Source organism: Nesoenas mayeri (genome assembly GCF_963082525.1).
Source record: "Nesoenas mayeri genome assembly, chromosome: 18".
NCBI lineage: Eukaryota > Metazoa > Chordata > Aves > Columbiformes > Columbidae > Nesoenas > Nesoenas mayeri.
Genome location: NC_137566.1, coordinates 10,373,375 through 10,391,457, shown reverse-complemented (window position 1 = coordinate 10,391,457; position 18,083 = coordinate 10,373,375). Strand labels below are relative to the sequence as shown.

The window sequence follows — 18,083 nt, the reverse complement described above, 5'->3', positions numbered from 1 at the left end:
AAAAACCACATCTGACAGTATATATAGCCTGGGAAGGCAATCAGTGGTGTCCTGGCTGCAAGTTTATGTGCCCTTGGGAGGAGAGATATCAGTCTTTCCCTCTGTTAGTTCTATAGGATCATCATTGCCTCTCGGTGTTATTTATGGAGGAAATGTTTCAGTGTCAACAGGGCTCTAAATCGACGCGGAGCCGCTGTCACTCGCTTCCCACAGAGGAGTTGCCTTCCCAGCGTAATTCATCTGCAGGAAGGTTGAGCATTTGTCAGGTTTGTTGTTTGAAGGGTGGTGAGTTCTCAGCCCCCCAGAGTCACTCTGAATTTAGTAAAAGTATTGCAAATGTGGCCAGGGTCCCACCTGTGGGCACTGCACTGGTGGGTGCAGGTTCACCTGTACCGAGGAACTGGATTTAGTGGAATTTGGTAACCAGGCTCCGTGCAGCCACCCCAGCTCCTCATCTATTGTCCTGCATTCCCATGGCAACCAGCTCCACTGATTAATCTTCTCCTATTAGAAAAAAGGAACCCAACAACCACACCAAATCCTCTCCTCAGATTGTCAGGAAAGCCATTTTTCACCCTCCTCGGTGTTTGAAATTTCCTAGGACATTTTGTCCAGAAAGTGCCAGTTGAGGACAGAGGTGAGCAGCAAGACTTGTACCTTCAGCTGTTTGAAGTAAAAATGCAACCCAGTTCTTATGTCCACAAATAAAAAGTCTTAAGTCCCCGCCTGGTTAAAAATCAGTATTACTTGGGGTGCTACAAATACACAAGCATAATCATTTCAGACTTATTGTAGGTGGCATCTTTATTTAGTTTTCTTTTTAAGAATCCTTCTTAACAATGTAGAGAAAACAGAGATGGAAACAGCAGTGCTTTAAAAAGTGGCTGGGAAACCAGCACATGAGCTGACAACTTGTACGGTTGCTCCATAGGAGCACAACAAAAGCAGAGAGGACGCTGGGAGCAAAAGAGCTGTAACTTGTTTTAAACGGACATTTGAGTCCACAGGTTGCAGCAAACAGAACCTCCAGCAGCGCTTTGGACCCACGGATGGGGAAAGGTGAAGTTTTAGGAATCTGCAGATGTTCAAATGCAGATGCTGCTGCTTCTTTTGCCACAGCCAGGTTTGCTACAAATTCTGTAACTCCGGGCGCGATCTGCAAACACAAAACGGCCCAAGATGTTAGACAACGTCAAATTACAGCTAGTAACAAATGTCATACTAAGCAGCTAATTAACCCATACCACCCAGCCTCCCACTGTTCACCACGCTGAGCTGAGCTGATCTGAGGCACCGCAGCGCGTCAGGACAGAGAATTGCTTTTCATTTCAGAGGCAACATTTTCAGCTAATTGAAGAATCGCATCAGGTTTGTCTTGGGACCGTCCACAGATTTTTCACATCCCAGAGTAGAAAAGAAAAGCTTCATAAAATGAAATCAAATTTTAGAGGAGTCATCAGCTGGGCCCAGTGATCACGATTCACAGGGAATCTTTGGAAGTAAGGGGATAATTTAACAGCACAATAGCTGGAGCCCGCTCTTGGTTTCTCTTTCACTCTCAGGCTCCCTAAATAGCAAAGGCGAGTTTGCCAATCCCAGTGCGGAGGCAAACTATTAATAGTGCAAACAGAGAAAAGCTGAGCTTATTCCAGCGTGCACAGCCATGACATAAACCAGTTCTAAACAGTGACGGGCTAAGTTAACATGCAGAAAGATTTTTAATGTATCTCAAAGTCACTTTAATACAAAATATTCATATTTTCCACAGCTGAAAGCCAGATAAGTTTTCCAGTAAAGCAGTATTCATAGCCTCAGATTGCTGCTCAGCCTCGGGTAGATGGTCAACAGCAAATGCTATTAGGAGAATTTTAATAGCTATCCTGTGCCTCACGCAGTAAAGTTCTAAAGAGACACTCATCACCTCTACAGAACCCTTGATGTAAGTCAAGTCTGATGAAATAACTCAAATATGTATTCCAGGGTTAAAAGAAGTCAGGAAATTTAAACAGGAGAGTCACATCTTAAGACTGTCGTCTTTGCATAACCAGGTCCCGAACCACCTCATTAGCATTCTTTTCCAAAGCCACCGCTGCTGGGCAGTGACTTTTCTCAATTAAATGGCTCGTTTTGCAGCCAGCAGCTCCTTGTGTGGTTAGTGGCACCTCTGGCCCTCGTAATGCCCATTTAATGAGGCCATTTTCCCCATTTAGCACTGCCAGATTTTGTCAGGCTATTAGCCGCTGCAAAGCCTCAGAGTCTCGCCCACTGCCCATGTGTAGCCAGAGCTGCTCTCATTCATTTTTGGATTGTATTACCAAAAAATCAATCATTTTATTTCTTCCTTCGTTATGCCTAAGACACAATTGTGTTACCTTGCACATCTGGGCCACATTCTTTTTTCAGCAGTGTTTTGTGTCAGGCTGCAGCACTACAAGAGTCTGCTTTGGTAACCTCAGGCACATGAGAGTGTGAACTCTCAATAAGTGTCTTGTTCTGACAGCTGCCCCTAAGGATGCACTTGAGGAGCAGAGAAGGGCAGTTTGAGTGAAATAAAGTTAATCAGAAGGGTTTTTTTACAGTTCCTTACAAAATTACTGCATTACTGAAACAGACCAACATGAAAGTGCTCCACCTAAAGTACAGCTTTGACAGCAAAGATGAAAAAATACTGAATTTGAGGTTATTTCTGCAAGTATGCACTAGTAGCTTCTTTTTAAAACTACTTTGTTTGTCCACGTCCCACAAGAAACCAGGACAAGATGTACCAGCCCAAGGACTTCTGCCTGGACACTGTTTTGGTAACACTGAGGTTTAGTACTTTTCCATGAAATGACATAAAACAACACGCACCTTCAACATTTGAAGCAGGTTCCAGAACTCAGTCCTGTTCTCAGAAGTAACTGTGAGAAGGAGAAAGAAATTCAGTTTGGCATTTTTTGGGGAAGGAGGGTTGGAGTTTTGTTTGTTTTGTTTCACCCTCCCACAAGCACACATGGTTATAAAGCTGCATTTCAAAGGTTTCTGATTGCACCTTCTGGTCAAACTTACTCAGCACCCCTGAAGTCAAGATGTTGTTGGCTGAGTGTTTTATTCATGTTAAGAACAGGGTTCAATTTTCTCCATACGTGATTCCCCACCCAACTGTTTCTAGATCACACCAATACTTCAGAAACAACAAACTTAAGTGCCTGTTTCCCCCATCTAATCCACTCCCAGACACCATTCTTTATATCTATAAAATGCTAAACCCTGCAAAACTCAAGAGGTGCCCTTTCACAGACAGAAATAAAGGATGTCTTGCAGGCCATAAAGGATTAGTGAAGGCAAAAACAGAATTCAAGAACAGAGCTGTCACTTCCATTTGTCCTTGCAGAATAAAAGGAAGGACCATCCCCTGATGCAGTTAAAATTGGCATCATTTTAACTGCTTTTCAAAGGAATTTTGCTTCATCTTCCGCTGATTCTCTGGACAAAGAGGTAAACGTGGAAACAATGTCAAGCTACCAATGTCTGAGCAGTTACAAGTTTCAGGCACAGGAAGCCCCTTCATCTCTGACCCCTAATGACATTAACATGTCAGGAGAGCAAATCTCCAAGGGCTATTAGAATAAAGAATACTGGAGGTTTGCCGTTCCTCCATAACAACAAAAGATGTGATAAACAAGAAACTCAAATTAGCTTTTAACGTAATTCTACCCATCCTTTACAATTAAAGATTAACATTAAAGGAAAGAAACAGGAAAAGCAAGAAATAATTGTCAGGCTGCTCATCATTCCTGAGTGCTCACAGGTTTTGTAGCACTAGGAAAGACAAAACCTCTTCCTCTCTGCCACCCAATGACACAGACGTGGCACTGCAGCCAAATCTGCAACACGAGCTGGGGCATGAGCTGTTCCACAGGGAAGCGGCAACAGTGCTGCTCACCTCAGGGCTTGGAGAACTCCTGGCTCCGCCGCATCACACGGCTTTCTGGAAAAATAGAGCATTTATTTTATATAGACACGCTTCAAATCCTGGTTGGTAGCATATATATCCTACTACATAGAAATCTCACATTTAAGGCAATTTTAAAAAAGAGGAAAGGCTTAGTTTATGAAGAGTGTCCTATTTATAGATGTCAGGCTATCAATCACTCTGAATGCTCACGGGTGTCAGAACAAACGAGCGTAGAACATAGCCTGTCTCTCTCTGCCACCTAATGACACAAAGATGCCACAGCAGCCACCTTTGCAACGCCTGTGGCAGGCTGAAAAAACCCGCAAAGACCCAAAAAGGTGATATTTACAGGTATTTATGCCAACAAGATCACATCACCTACTCAGAAAGTGGTATTACAAAGGTACTGGGTGCATGTGTAGACACTAAATGCAACACACCACTTAAGTCAATGAGATGCCAGAAACTCACTTGGGCAGCCTTTGTGTTAATCACCACTTATCCTTTATTTTTCGAGACGCACAATCTTTCTCACGTCACCTTTTGTCCTCTGCAAAGCTGAAGAAAGACAAAGGAAGATGGTAATTAATAACAAGCAAGCGTTTAGCTGAGAGCATAGCAACCTTCCTTGTGAACTGCATCACTCCACAGAAAACCAGATTAAAACATAAGAAAAAATAATAAAATATAAAAAATATACTAAAATATATCATAATAAATAGAAAAAACAATAAATTAAAATTTGCTTAATAGATTTAGTTACACCAATCTTTAAAACCTTTTTTTTTTGAGAAGGTGGCAGCCCTCAATTTTCTCCCCTCCTTCACCAGAACCACATCTTTTTGCCTTATTTACCTTAATCCTAGTACCTTCTTATACATCAGTTCATAATATAGCAGACGTAGGCTGAATGTAGAGCACAGGACAGGACTCGCGGGCCTCCCCCGGGCTGTGTCCGGCCATGCGGCCCGAGTGGGGCACATTCTGTCCCCTCTAAGCCCCAGAAACCTGGGGAGGGTGAGCACGCAAGGCTGGGGATTGAGCCTGGTTTTCCTGGGGCTCACCCAGACCAGTGAGAGCAGGGGACCAGCACCCCAAGGCCACACACACGATACCACGCCGCTCCCCACCGATCGCCCCGCAGAAAGGACGAGCAAGAGCCCGCCTTCTGCTTATATAGGGCAGGCGGACGGAAGCGCCGCGGGGACAATCCGCGCAGCGCGTTCGCGTCCGCAGACTCCCCCTGCTGGACGGGAGGACGCCGAGCAGGGAGCGGGCGGGGCCAGGACGGGGGTTGCGGGGCCAGGACAGAGGACAGGGACCCCTCGTCCAAACCTCTTCCCCACGCTGGGCCTGACAGCCAGCGCTGAGGGGCTGCCCTAAGCCCTCCCGCAGAGGCACTAAGCTCATTAGGAGCTGAGTTTCCCCTTTCACAGCTGCATCCTGCAGCCACCCCCTCCCTGTGGTGGTGGCAGAAGCTGGACCCTGGGACAAAGCAGGGACCACCCAACTCATTGTCTAGACTCGCACACTCCCTGCCCTGGATTGCAATGGCCCGCAGGTCCCCGGGCTGGGAACACCCTTCACTCTCCCATCCTGTGACCATAAACGTTCACCAGACTCCCCTGTACCTTCTCCTTTCGCAAGGAAAGCAAGAAAAAGGATCACAGGGACCTTTATTTGTCGTGTTAGGAAAAGGCACGAGATACAAGCGCTTTCAAGTGAGATCACAAGCTCAGGAACAGGAAGGCCACAGGACAGAGGCTCCTCCTTGCAACAGGGACAAACACAAGGACAGGAGCTGCGTCTGCCCTGGTTCCATTTCCCTTTGCATCGCTCCAGACAATTTTATTGGAGTCAGAGACCCAGAGCAGCTGTGACCATCACGGGATCTCGGCAGAACGGCAGAGTTGGGGGGTCCCTTCCACAACAAGCCCAGCTCTGCCCAAAGTGGGTGCTGCGGGTGCTGGGCCAGTCCTGCAGCACAGCCTGTCCCCAGGGCCCTAACTGCCCTCTGCTTTGCTCCGCAGCTTGTCAAAGACCTCGTTCTGCTTCCTCTGGTCCTTGGCGCGGATGATGGTCATCCTGAAGAGCTTGCAGTAGAGCTCCATGGCGCTGGGGCTGTCGTCGTTTCCGGGGATGGGGTAGGTGATCAAGCAGGGGTTGCAGTTCGTGTCCACCACCCCCACCGTGGGGATGTTCATCTTGGCAGCATCCCGGATGGCCACATGGGGCTCGAAGACGTTGTTGAGGCTGCTGAGGAAGATGATGAGGTCGGGCAGGCGGACGCCGGAGCCGAACTGGATGTGTGCATTGGTGAGCAGGCCGCCCTGCCAGTAGCGGGTGTGGGCGTACTCCCCGCACTCCCGCGCCGTGGTCTCGACCAGGTGGCAGAACTGGCGCTTGCGGCTGATGAAGAGGATGATGCCCTTGCGGTAGGCGACGTGGGCGGTGAAGTTGAGGGCCAGCTGGAGGTGCTGCATCGTCTGATCCAGGTCGATGATGTCCTGATCCAGGCGGCAGCCAAAGATGTAGGGCTCCATGAACCTGCGGGGACAGCGGGAGGGCGACACAAGGGGACACAGGGACGTGGTGCTAAAGGCACTTGTGCAGGGTAATAACTGTGCCCAGGGGGAAATGTGGGTCTGTGTGGGCAAGTCCAGCCCCAGACCAATTCAGTGCAGCCCCCAAGAGCTTACACGGTTCTGGGGAAACACTCCTGATGTCAACAAGCACTGGGTCACAAAATGGTATCACTCACCTATGCCGACATCCCTTTTTGTGCCCCAGGTGCACGCGAGCATCAAAGAGATCTTTCAGGGAGAAGAGCTCCTTCACGTTGAAGAAGTCGGGGTGGCTGAGAGGCTCGGTCAGCAGCTTGTCATCCACAGCTGAGAGGAGGGCAAAAAACAAATCAATCCATAAGTCGCCGCTCCCCTTTATTGTGTCTGCAAGGGATGAGATGCGACTGGAGAAAGGGTCACTTGAGCACAAGGGCATGGTGACAGCAGCAAGGACATTGCTCAGCGCCTGGCCCCGGGGTGCAGGTCTCCGGTTCGGGGGTCCCCCCGTTCCCCGGGGCAGGAGCACTCACCGCGGGGCCGGGCCGCTGCCGCTGCTGCCGGGGCCGGGACGGTGCTGTAGAGCCGCGGGGCTGCTGCGGAGAGAGAAACACGGGGGTCACACGGACCGGGCCTGGCGGGCTGGGCTGTGCGGGGCACGACCCGCTCACCTGCCCGCAGGAGCCGCCGCACCGCCATGCTCCGCGCCCCGCGGCCGCAGGGCTGCAGGAACAGGAGGAGGACGAGGAGGAGAGACAGAAGGAGGAGGAGGAAGGTCAAGGCGGCACTTTCCGCTTCCTGCGGGCCCGAGTCCGGCGCCTCCGCCCTCCCCCGGGGCGGGGCAGCTGCGCGGAGCGATCGCCGCCCGCCCGCCGCGTCCCGTCACCCGGCAACGCGCGGCGCTCGGCCCGTTCCCGTCCCCATGTCGGGCCCGGCGGCCGCGGGAGGCCCCGGCCCCCGCACCAGCGACTGGTACCGCACCAGCCCCGGCCTGCCTGGCCGCTTCCAGCAGCCCGGCTGCTTCCGCGGCTACGGGTGAGCGCGGCCCCCGGTCCCGGCCGAGCGCGGCCCCGCCGAGCGCCCCCGGCAGCCCCGCTCCCTCCGGTGCTCTCTCCCCGCAGGCAGCCGGAGCCGCACCCCCGGTACCGGACCACCAGCCAGACCTACGGCAGCAAAGCCCCCACGGTGCACGAGGTGCCGGTAGGTTGGGGGGTGCGGGGTGATGGAGGCGCCCCCGGAGGCTTCGGGGATGTGTCTTCTGCCACATCCACAGAATCGCGGAATGGCTGGGGTTGGAAGGGACTCCTGGAGATGATCGAGTCTAACCCCATCCCCAGGCGATGAGCTCCCTAAAGCAGATGAAGTGCCCCCATCATTGCGTCCAAACTTCTGCTACTGGTGCTGGCATTTAAACCACCTTCCTCCCCTTTTCTCGCTCTCACAGACCTCGTTCCACGGCACCTCGCACGTGTTTTCCAAGTCTCTGTCGCAGTTTGGCATGTACAAAGATAACGGGCTCAACACCGCCCTGGAGAAGAGCCACGTCACCGGCCCGGGCAACTTCATCACCGCCCACGACTGCGACTTCCACCCCAGCTACAACCCCAGCGGCCCGTCGCACTGTTAGATCGGAGCCGCTTCGGTTTACTGCTGGTCCCCTGGGTTAAAAAAATAACAAAACACAAAAAAAACACCGCCAAGCAAACAGTATCAGTGGCCTTACCCTAAATCTGCTGCTGAGCCTCATCTAAAAGCAGGATGTATCATTACAAGTTAAGATTTTAAATGGTTTCTGTACTATTAAATGAATAACCAAACAGTGTGTTTTCCAGAGGTGTTCATCAAGCATTTGGATTTCTTACAGGAAACACGTTTGTCTTTCTTACCTCTCAAAATGACAATGTTTTAAGAAATTACTCAAATAAAGACAACTGATAAGAACGTTTTCTGAAGTTTTATTGTAACAACTGCAGTTACACAGACAGTGAATCTGCATCACTTAGTATCTGCGCTAAAGGGAAAACCTCAGCTCTGCCTGTTTATGGATGAGGAATGGTCCTGCCTTAAATGTAAAACATACTAATAATAGATATTAAAAATGAGTGTATTACTATCTGTTTGCTAAGCAGAAATGGGCCTGAAAAGTTAACTTTTTAAATATTTAACACATGAAAAGAAACAAGCAACTCGCTATCATTCACTGCTATTCTTCTATTAGGCTCTAGGCAATACCTCGAGCTTCTCATAACTTCCCTTTCTGCTCCTGAAATGAAAAATAACAAAGCGCAGAATTAATACAAACAGTTGTGACAATTTAACGTATATTTTATATCCACAGATTTTTCTGTAGGTGGAATAATTTAGGGGTAAGACTATCTCCTAAAAACATAAATTTAGTGGCTTTTGTCACGTTTTCCACCAGTTTTCATGCTACATCTAAAAACACCCACCTCTTTTCTTCCTCTCACTGATTTCTTCCCTTTTTGTCTTATTTTTTGAACTGAAACCAGTTCTTTTGAACAGCTTTGCACACCATGCACATCACCCTCATATAGGCCGAGACGCTGTAAGAATTCAAAACATTGTCCTGAAGACGGCACATTTTACTGCAGAGAATCTACCCCCAAGTCTCTTTCTACTCTGTATTTTGAAGGTATTTTCACATTTGCAGATAACATTCCATGAGGCTGTACTATCAAATCAAGGCAAACTGCAGTTCTTAAAGGTTTGGAAGGTGAAAAAGCATATACATTAATAAAAGGAATGGCGGCGGAGATGGTGTGTTCCTTCCTTGCACAAAAACATGTCAAAACACGTGTTCCTAAAATAGCAGCGTAGAAGTGCTTATAAAAAATTAAGGTAGTTCTTGTGGTCCCCTGAGGATCCTCAGAGATTGTCCTTCCCAAAGCGCAGAATAAAATCAAAACTAAACCACTGTACCTATTTTCAAAGTCCCGAGTGAGCCCAGACTTATCTGAGTATGGTATTGCAGTCAGGATGCTCTAAGTTACCAACAGCCATTAGAAAATATACCAAGGAGTTGAATAACTTAACATCCAAATTGGCAGGTGTCTTGGGTTTGGCTCAGATTCCTTGTTCATTTAAGAAAATATAAACCAGCACTCATGTTTTAAAAAAAATGTAACTTACTTAGATGCTTGAGTAGACCTGAGTTTATGGCACCATGCACGTATCTACTGCAATACGTAAAGGATCAAATTAATCACTCAGGAAGGCTGAATTTATGGAAAAAAGAGCTTGTTCTGGGTCCAGAAAAACTACCGCTGGAGTGCTGTGAAGGGCCAGGAGGGCTGGATGGATCCACAGTCAGAAAACAAAAGCTTTTCCATTTTGGTATCATGTCCATCAAGACTCAACCTTCTGAGATCTGCACTCTGGCCTCCAACCTTGTACCACACAGGTGAGACTCTCATCAATTTATTCTCTTTCATTGCCAAGTCTTGAAAACTCATTTGTTGAGACCACAGGTGACCGGGAGGACTTGGAGGTAGAAAGAAATACCTGTAGTATATTGGCAGAGGAACACCAAGGGTGGTAGGATGGTTTGTGTATGGGAAGAGCTGTCTCCCTTCCCTCCCAACCTCCTGGTCTTCTAGAAAAACCTTGTGCTCAGTGTCACAACGTCCTGTCCCTGCACCATTGAGGGCCCCCAGACCCAGCACCACCCCCTTGGACACTGGGGCAGGAAGGACTGTGAGCTCGTCCTGGATGATCTTGCGCTACAGCGGACACCGTTTGGAGATACGTGGAGTTCTTTCCACATGGATCACAGCTCTGCCTCGAAAACAAGGAACCCCTTTTGCTGCTAACAGAGAGGGACAACGCAAGGAGAGACTGCGTGTCTTGATGACAAACACCAGGACAGAAAACTGCTGTTAAGGTTTTGCTAAAATGACAAGCACCGTTCCCACCCCCCAGAATACACACAACTTTTTTTGCCTATGTACTTGTAGATTCTGCTTCTTCATTTTTTTATTATTAAGAACAACATCCCCTTAAACAGCCACATCTTTAATGATGATCTGGATCCTGTTGCACGGTCACAAGGAAATCTGATGACAGGATCAGACCAAGTGGCCAGAACCAACAGGAGACAAGAGCAGCAGGTGACCTGAGATCCAGGTTCAGGTAACGCAAACACTGATCATCTTCATCACAATGCTCCTGGCACAAGCTCATTACATCTTCCAGCTACAGTGAAAAATAGGTAACACAGAAACACTACAGACGATGACACAAACCATAGAAGGACTCCGGTTTCAAGGTCCATGGTCAGAACCCCATTTATTAAACATTATAAACTTACCAATGTACACTGTTTCCTATATACAAATCAAGCTTATCAATTTTAAAAAGTGCCGTTTGAAAGTAGGTTTTATTTAAAGCACAAGGTAATGGGATTTGCATCTCAACTGAAAGTGAATCAGTTCACGAGTAGCATTGAGAACACAAACACATCGACAGGGGCACGAGACACATTTTAAGTCTTAATGCTGATTTACTGAAAACTTCGAGGAGAAACATTCAGCTTATTTTATACAAACAGTACAGTGCTTCCATCATCTCTATTCAAATTAAGTATACAGTTTAATCCTTTTAAAGCAAGGTACTCCAAAAACTTCTATTTTAAAATACCAGCCTATTCACCTATTCCAAACAAAAGGCCCAAATCCTGCAACTGAATCAAGGCAGACAAAAATAAACGCCTGTGCAGACTGAGTGCAGGCACACGAGCTAAGTAAAAACCACTTTCCCAAGGTATCCTACCACAAAAATGAGATGATCTAGCACACTGATCTCTTCAACAAACCAACCAACCCACCCAAGGGCTATAAAAAGTTGGCCGGACAGTGAGAAATGTCAAGTGACCACTATAAACATGTTTAAAACGTAACTGCACAACAGTATAAACACACAGAGGATGTCGGTTTGGTTTTTTCTCTACATGCCACAGTTACTTGTTCTACTCTACGCTATGCCCTAGTTTGCCAATATTCTGCGAATGCCATCACACCAGGGATCTCTCATGCGATAGTGGATCCGTTCTTGGCTGGTTTTGCTGCGTTCTGCAGCATTAAGGCTGCGGGCAGACTGCTGAGTGACGACAAAAAGTGAGACCGAGGCGGGGTTTGGCTGAGAGAAGTTCTGGAGAAGACCAGATAAAGGGAATATTGGATCAATTCACAGGGACAAGATGTAAGGACAAACTACTCAAGGACTTCGCTACACACAAATGAAAAGGAAAGAACTACCCGACCCGCTTAAATTCACACTTTGTGGATTTTTCAGTGAAACCAGCAGCAGGGGCACTTTTTTGGTGAGTTGAACACGCTACTTCAATCCCATTTAACGTTAATACAAGTAAAAATATAGTAGTGAAAAATTGCTTTATTCTGGCTGCTGGAAACAGAGGCAGAGGAAGTACCACCAGTATGAAAGAACAGTGCTGAAAAGATCCTTGGCGTTTACAGGAGGGACTTCCTACAGCAAATCTAGCTTTGTTCTATTGCACAAAAACTAAATGAAAAGTTCACAGAAATGTAACATTTTAGAAACCACTTTTGGAAAAGGAAAGTAAGGGCACTCAAGTCAAGAAAGTTCATTCAGGAAACCAAAAGCCACCTCTGGGGAACTGCAGGGCATCAAAATTAGACTTGAGGAGAATGAGGAATCTTTTTCAGCCTTGCAGCCCCAAGAGTACATCAAACTAGAGAAATCCACAGAAATCGTGTTGTCTGAACACACACACACACACACACACACACATAAACACGCTCCTTCACTTTTCTTGAACTGCAATTGTGCTTGGAATCATCTGCTAGCGGGAGGTTTCCAGTATTAAAAGGTCCTTTCAGCAGCTGCCAAGATCGCTTTACACGGGACCTGCCGACAGACTGATCCGACTTCATTTACCTGAATGTGCATTTGTATCTTCGAGGAGGGATCTCCGCACCTCCAACTGTGCCGAATTCTGCTCAACTGAACTCACCCAACGTCCCCGAGGTGGGAGAACAGAGGCCCCAGCATGAAATCACTCTATAGGATTGTCCTAAGGCAGCTCGAATGTGAACAGGTGTCAGATAATCCGCTTCGAACCCACGGCATTGCTACCAAATGCTGTGTTTTCCTCGCATCTCTTCACAGATTGCCAAATACATTCTGTGCGCAAACAGGTTTCCTTTTGACGTATGATTAGAGGCCTTATAATTTAAAGTGTGATTAGCCAGTATCTTATCTACAGTAACTACAGCATCCTGTAGTAATGCGAGCCCTAAAAATCCTTATAAAAAATATTTCCTTAGAGCGCTTTAAATAATTTACAAAATTCTACAAAAACTAGGTATGTTTATCCATGATATCCCTGTTAAATAGAAGCATTTTTCACATTAGCGTGTTTATGATATACAGATATCAGCATCTCCCACCGTCTCTCCTTTCATATCTCAAGGTTTATCAAGGTAATTACAACGATAGCTATTTTTCTAAAAAGACTGCTACTGTAGAAAAAAGAAGTGTACTTACATATTTGAAAGCTTTCCTTTCAAGAGGGAATCTGGGCAGTGCCCTACAGGTAGGGCACAACATTTTGCAAAGGTTTTGTCTAAAACTTCCTGCCCTTGGTCCACTTCACCAGCACTTTCCCTATCCTGCAGGACAGGGATTTTTCCTTCCAAACTGGTGCTGGATATCTGAATTTCCTCCTGCCTGTCACTGTCCTGGTAGATAACTTTTTCCTTCTTAATGCACGTCTGCATACTGGTATTTGTACATGTTCCTCCACTAGTTCTATCCATGGCTACTGCTGTCACATTTAGTGTTTGCCGTGGGCAACCTAAACTTGGATCTGGCTTCCTGTCCTGCTGGGTATCCTCTCCCTTGCTGCACACACGTACGCTCTGCTGAGATGTGTCTCTGCTCATTTTATCTGCTTTTACCACCGCCATACCGTGCTCGGGGCGTAGGGGATCTAAATTTGAATTGGCCCAGCTGCTTTTATGGCTATCTCCTTCCTCCATCCACATCTGTATGCTCTCAGCTTTGGATGTTCCTCCCCAAACCTTATCTGCTTTTACTGCTGCCACACTCCGTTCCTGCGAGGGGAGACTTGCGTGCGAATGTGACTGATCTCCCGAAGCATCAGCCTTTCTGCAACCCCCTGCTCCCTCTTTGATATACAAAGGAGCAGCTTCCAGACTTTCACAGGTTTCTGCTACATGGGGACTCGACACTTCCACTGGGAGCTCCTGAGCAGAACTGGATTCTTTTGTCGCTGTTGTGCTCTCCCCACTAAATTCACCTTTTGGCAAGGGGGCTCCTCTTCCCTGGTTAAGTTTGTCAGTGTCCTGGGAAGCCACCTCTGCTCCTAACGCGCTGCTCTGGGCGAGCAAACACTCTGCTTTCTGCCTTTTGTTCAAAAGCAGGGATTTTTTCCTGTCCCGAGCATATTTTAGACCTGCAATAAATTTACTTGAAATTTTTAGGTGAAAGGTGTTCTTTCTTTTAGCTCTAGACTTTGCATTCATTGCTTTTTGCACTTTACGACCTTCATTTTTGCTGGTTTTAGGTGGAAGCATTTTCTGCGTGGGCTCTGTAGGAAGGACGTCATTTTTACCCGTTGAGTTTCCAGCCAACTCACCGCCAGCAACACCTTTAACGTCCACTGCTCCTTGCTTAGCTTTCGACCGGCCAGTAGTATGAAGATGAACATTCTCTGCAGAGGAAGCAGATTTCCCACTGCCATGTAAAATTGCACTTTTCGCTTCCGTTCTCTGAGAGTTCTTCAACTCATCAGTTTGCTGAGATATCTCAGTCTTTTTACTCTGGCCCAGCATGAGCTCAAGCTCATTTTCAACCGGCTGTTGCTTTGCTTTTCCTTTATTAGCAGCTGGTTTGGTCACGCTCAACAGGTCCAGAGTTACATCATCTTTTTGCATCTCTGAATTGCCTGCAGTGTCTTTCGCCTTTTCTGCCAAAAACTTCCTAATTTCTTGTTCGATGCTGTCATCGCTGTCCACTGAGCTGCTGTCATCAGCGTCTGATGCAGCTGTGAAAGTACATTTTCTATTTTTAGCTACCCGCAGGTTATTCTGGTTTGAAATTGGTTTCGGTTTATATCCTTTTTTAAGCTGCAAGTTAAACTCTAAGTTCTTCATGGTTTCTGGTTTTTCATTAGTAAGTTTGACACTCGTGTTGTCTGAAGGATTTCTGATTGCATTCTCTTTCACAGCTTTTCTAGGTTTTGAGAAGCAGCTTTTCAGTAGCATGGGGTTTTTACATTTCCACTCGTTTTGTTGGAGGCTACTAAATTCATCTAGCAGCTGAGTTTCGGTCTCGCTAAATCTGACTCTCTTCTTGCACTGAGCCTTCTGGTCCTTGGATTTCTTCTTTAATTTTCTTTTAGACCGTAAGAGGTCCTTGATAGCGCTATCAAGGTCCTCATCACTATCGAGAGAACTGCTCTCATCATCCGAACCATCCCGCTCCTGAGTTTGGATGGTATTTTTCATAAGCTTTCTTGTGCTACTCTGAACCTGCGTGAAAGGGTTTACAGGGTCCAAGGCCACACATCCCGATAATTCGGAAACCGTCGGCTGCTGCTGCCGAGTCTCTTTGCTGCCCAGCCTTTGAGCACCACAGAGTTCCGCGGGGCTGCTCAGGGCACATCCCTCTTGGAGCACAGGAAATTTGGAATGGTTACCTGGCTGGAAAAGTCCCGTCTCCAGCTGTTCAGGTGTTTTTGATGCACCTTGTTTTGCTATTCTTCCTTCCCTTTTAAGTCTCCTTTTCTGATTCAGTGATAGCTTCAGTGTTTTGGGAAGAGAAGGCTCAAGGGTACTGGTGAGGCTGTTTTGCTCAGAAGGCAAAGGCATCTGGATCGAGTGTGCCAGGCTGGGAGGCTTTGTTCCGAGGCTTTCCGACTGTGCTTTCAGAGCCAAAAAAGCCCTGATTTCTTGCTCTATACTGTCGTCGCTGTCCACAAGGCTGCTGTCGCTTTCACAGCGGGAGGATGAGAGAAGCTGGGGAGAAAAGAAGGAGTCTGCAGCCAGCGATTTGCTGTCACTTCCCATTTGGGATGGCATGACTGTTTTGGAAATATCAAGGATAGCTTCCGCACACATGAGTTCTGCAGATGTGTCTGCTCTGCAAGAGGCCTGCAACGTGAGCTCGCAAGCAGCAATCTTGTTTTCCGGAGGTGCAAAGTGTCTGGCTTTTTTCAGTGGTTTAAACAGCTTGTTAAATTCATTGCTGGTGCTTTCTAATTCTGTTGAGTTTGAATTAATTTCTTTCCTCTTGCTGCCGATACGGCTTTTATGGATTTCTGGTGAGGCACTTTTTGTGGAGCTAATCGTCAGGCTCGCAGAAATGTCCGCCATACCCTTTGTGTCGAGTTGTTCCCTCTGCAAAGGCACAGGGTGTGCTGCATGACCTGCCTCTTTCCTGATTTTCTCCAGCTGATAAAGCTGAATGGCCTCTTCTATACCATCATCGCTGCTCGAGTCAGATGTGTGCACGCTCTCATTGATAAGTGCTCCCCTCGTCCCCCAGTAATTAGCTCCACTTTCTTCATTTCGCTCCGCTAACCAGGGCTGGCTGGCAGTAGCCATTTCCAGATAAGCTTGGTTCGCTTGCCTGAAATCACTGGGCTGTTCCTGGATTTTCGACTGCAAACACTTGGGCTGCGCGCTGGTTTTCTGTAGCTGGGGATGATGTCTCAAGAGGAGCGCATTACAACCTTCCTTTATAGCACCACAGTTTGGTTGGTTTGTTGTTTCTTTGTTGCATTTTAGCACAGCTCCCACATGGGAGTCTTTCTTATCCTCCCCGACTACACATTTACTCGATTCTTGCTGCTTCTTCTCATTCAGGAACTGCACTATTTCAGCCTGTATGCTCTGTTCAAAAGAGTCATCGCTGCTGATGCTCTGAGGGGAACCAGGCGGCAGCCTTTTACCAATTCCCAGGTGGTCAGACAGGTACTCTTCAGAGAGCACATCAGCTTTAAAGTTCACGGGGAGAAGGTTACCAGCCATTTTGTTCTGGGAGAATTCTCTCTTAAACCCTTTGTCTCCGCTTACATTCTCAGAACACTCTGCATTCCTTTGCAAGGGCTGGTCACTTTTGCTTTTTGCTTTCAAGTACTCTTGAATGGCTTCCTCGATACCTCGGTCAACAGAATCATCGCTATCAGAATCGAGCAAGAGAGTCCCAAACCCCACGTTCTCTTCCACTTCGGTGTTGTCCAAATCTGCAGGGCACCCACACTTGGTATATTGAGGATGCTTCTGTAGCAACGTGGTGTTAGATGTGACTCTGTTACTAGTGCCCTTTTCTCCCTTTTGTTTCTTCTGCATAATACAGTCATACTCATTGTTCATACCCAGGGGAGACTCTTGACTTTGCAGGTTGTTTATGATCATTTGAACTTTTGCACTTACAGAGGTTCTAGTGACGTCCCCTTCAGCGTCAGAGAAGCAAACGGGGTATCTACAATTCCTCGCGGCTCCAAAGGACTCCCATTTTGTCTGAAGAGCTACCAAACGAGAAGCATTCATAAGGAACATTCTAGCAGACAACAGCAAAGTCCACAATGGAACCGTTTTTCAGACTGGCCTCTCTTCCATCCTACAAGAAAAAAGAAAACCAGTAAATTATTTCCTATTAGGCATCTACCTTCTAGAAGTTCCATGTAATAATACTGTAACATAAATTGTAATTTATTAACACTCAGGCTTACTGTGCCAGATAATCACAAGAGTTACTCCTCAGCTTCACTTTAAGGGGTAAATCAGTCACTAGTGCCATTAAGGATAAGACACAGCACTCGTCATTTGTGTTTTCCAGTATTTTCTGGCACAACCATAACCCAGTTCAAGTAATTACCTTCATTTCCAAAACTCTCCCTGCCTTTTCCACTGAAGATCGCACTCTCTTTTGCATACGTTCCTAAATAACCGTGTACTGTCAAAACACACAAACAATATTTCAATGCACAGGCATGTGCCATCCCCTCCTGCACTAAAAGAGTCTTAGTATTTTTGAAATGAACTTGTGGCAAAAGAGGAAAAACAACTTTAAGGGAATCTCATAATAAAGTGGAATTGGTGGGAGTGGAGAACCCTGCAAAATATTCTGCTCCTTATGTTTCCTTTGGCATAACTGACCTTTTTAAAGAACTCCTGCCATGCATAGCTCAGCTTTTCAGTTTTGCAAGGAAAACAATGTTGGCTATGTCCGCATGGTCTATAATGGGCGGATGTGAAGCGAGCTTGCCCACGATCCGAGATGGTGGAACACAAAGCAACTCTTATTCAAAGGGCAGAGGAACTGTGTTAGTGCGATGCCTGAGCTCACCCGCTACCCCCCGACAGCTTTTGCAAGTTCTGCCTTGGCATGAAACACACACAACTGAGGGACTTGGGGCAGCCCAAAGAGAAGGAAAAGGAGATTATTTCTCCCCCAATACAGCAATAACCCCGAGACATCAGTCATTCCAGCCTCACCGCGGGGTACAAGCTCCCGGTAAACACAAATCTTCTGGAGTTTGCAATAGCAGCATGAAGACT

The 18,083-nt window shown here is 47.0% G+C and overlaps 3 protein-coding genes and 1 long non-coding RNA gene across 6 annotated transcripts; 1 reads left to right on the top strand and 3 right to left on the bottom strand.

The window, feature by feature from the left end:
- Positions 1 to 847: 847 nt before the first annotated feature.
- Positions 848 to 5,177, bottom strand: LOC308047586. The gene is made up of 5 exons (XR_013923041.1): positions 4,793 to 5,177; positions 4,409 to 4,495; positions 3,926 to 3,970; positions 2,851 to 2,900; positions 848 to 1,156 (listed from the first exon to the last, which is right to left on the bottom strand). It is a non-coding gene; the product is annotated as an uncharacterized lncRNA (long non-coding RNA).
- Positions 5,178 to 5,605: 428 nt separating this feature from the next.
- MRPS2 (mitochondrial ribosomal protein S2) lies at positions 5,606 to 7,261 on the bottom strand. 3 transcript variants are annotated; one of them, XM_080356141.1, is made up of 4 exons: positions 7,170 to 7,261; positions 7,032 to 7,094; positions 6,699 to 6,828; positions 5,606 to 6,484 (listed from the first exon to the last, which is right to left on the bottom strand). In XM_080356141.1, the coding sequence occupies exons 1-4, from the start codon at positions 7,195 to 7,197 to the stop codon at positions 5,941 to 5,943; spliced, it is 765 nt and encodes a 254-aa protein (XP_080212267.1). In that variant the 5' UTR covers positions 7,198 to 7,261; the 3' UTR covers positions 5,606 to 5,940. The 3 variants fall into 3 exon arrangements, with proteins under 3 accessions (XP_080212267.1, XP_080212268.1, XP_080212266.1); XM_080356142.1 differs by having other exon boundaries at positions 7,032 to 7,091; positions 7,170 to 7,249; XM_080356140.1 differs by having other exon boundaries at positions 7,032 to 7,229.
- Positions 7,262 to 7,378: 117 nt separating this feature from the next.
- PIERCE1 (piercer of microtubule wall 1) lies at positions 7,379 to 8,430 on the top strand. Its single transcript, XM_080356116.1, has 3 exons — positions 7,379 to 7,533; positions 7,620 to 7,698; positions 7,943 to 8,430. The coding sequence occupies exons 1-3, from the start codon at positions 7,421 to 7,423 to the stop codon at positions 8,123 to 8,125; spliced, it is 375 nt and encodes a 124-aa protein (XP_080212242.1). The 5' UTR covers positions 7,379 to 7,420; the 3' UTR covers positions 8,126 to 8,430.
- Positions 8,431 to 12,688: 4,258 nt separating this feature from the next.
- Positions 12,689 to 17,081, bottom strand: PPP1R26 (protein phosphatase 1 regulatory subunit 26; the record flags this gene model as incomplete). Its single annotated transcript, XM_080356048.1, has 1 exon — positions 12,689 to 17,081. The coding sequence occupies one exon, from the start codon at positions 17,079 to 17,081 to the stop codon at positions 13,038 to 13,040; it is 4,044 nt and encodes a 1,347-aa protein (XP_080212174.1). The 3' UTR covers positions 12,689 to 13,037.
- Positions 17,082 to 18,083: the final 1,002 nt, after the last annotated feature.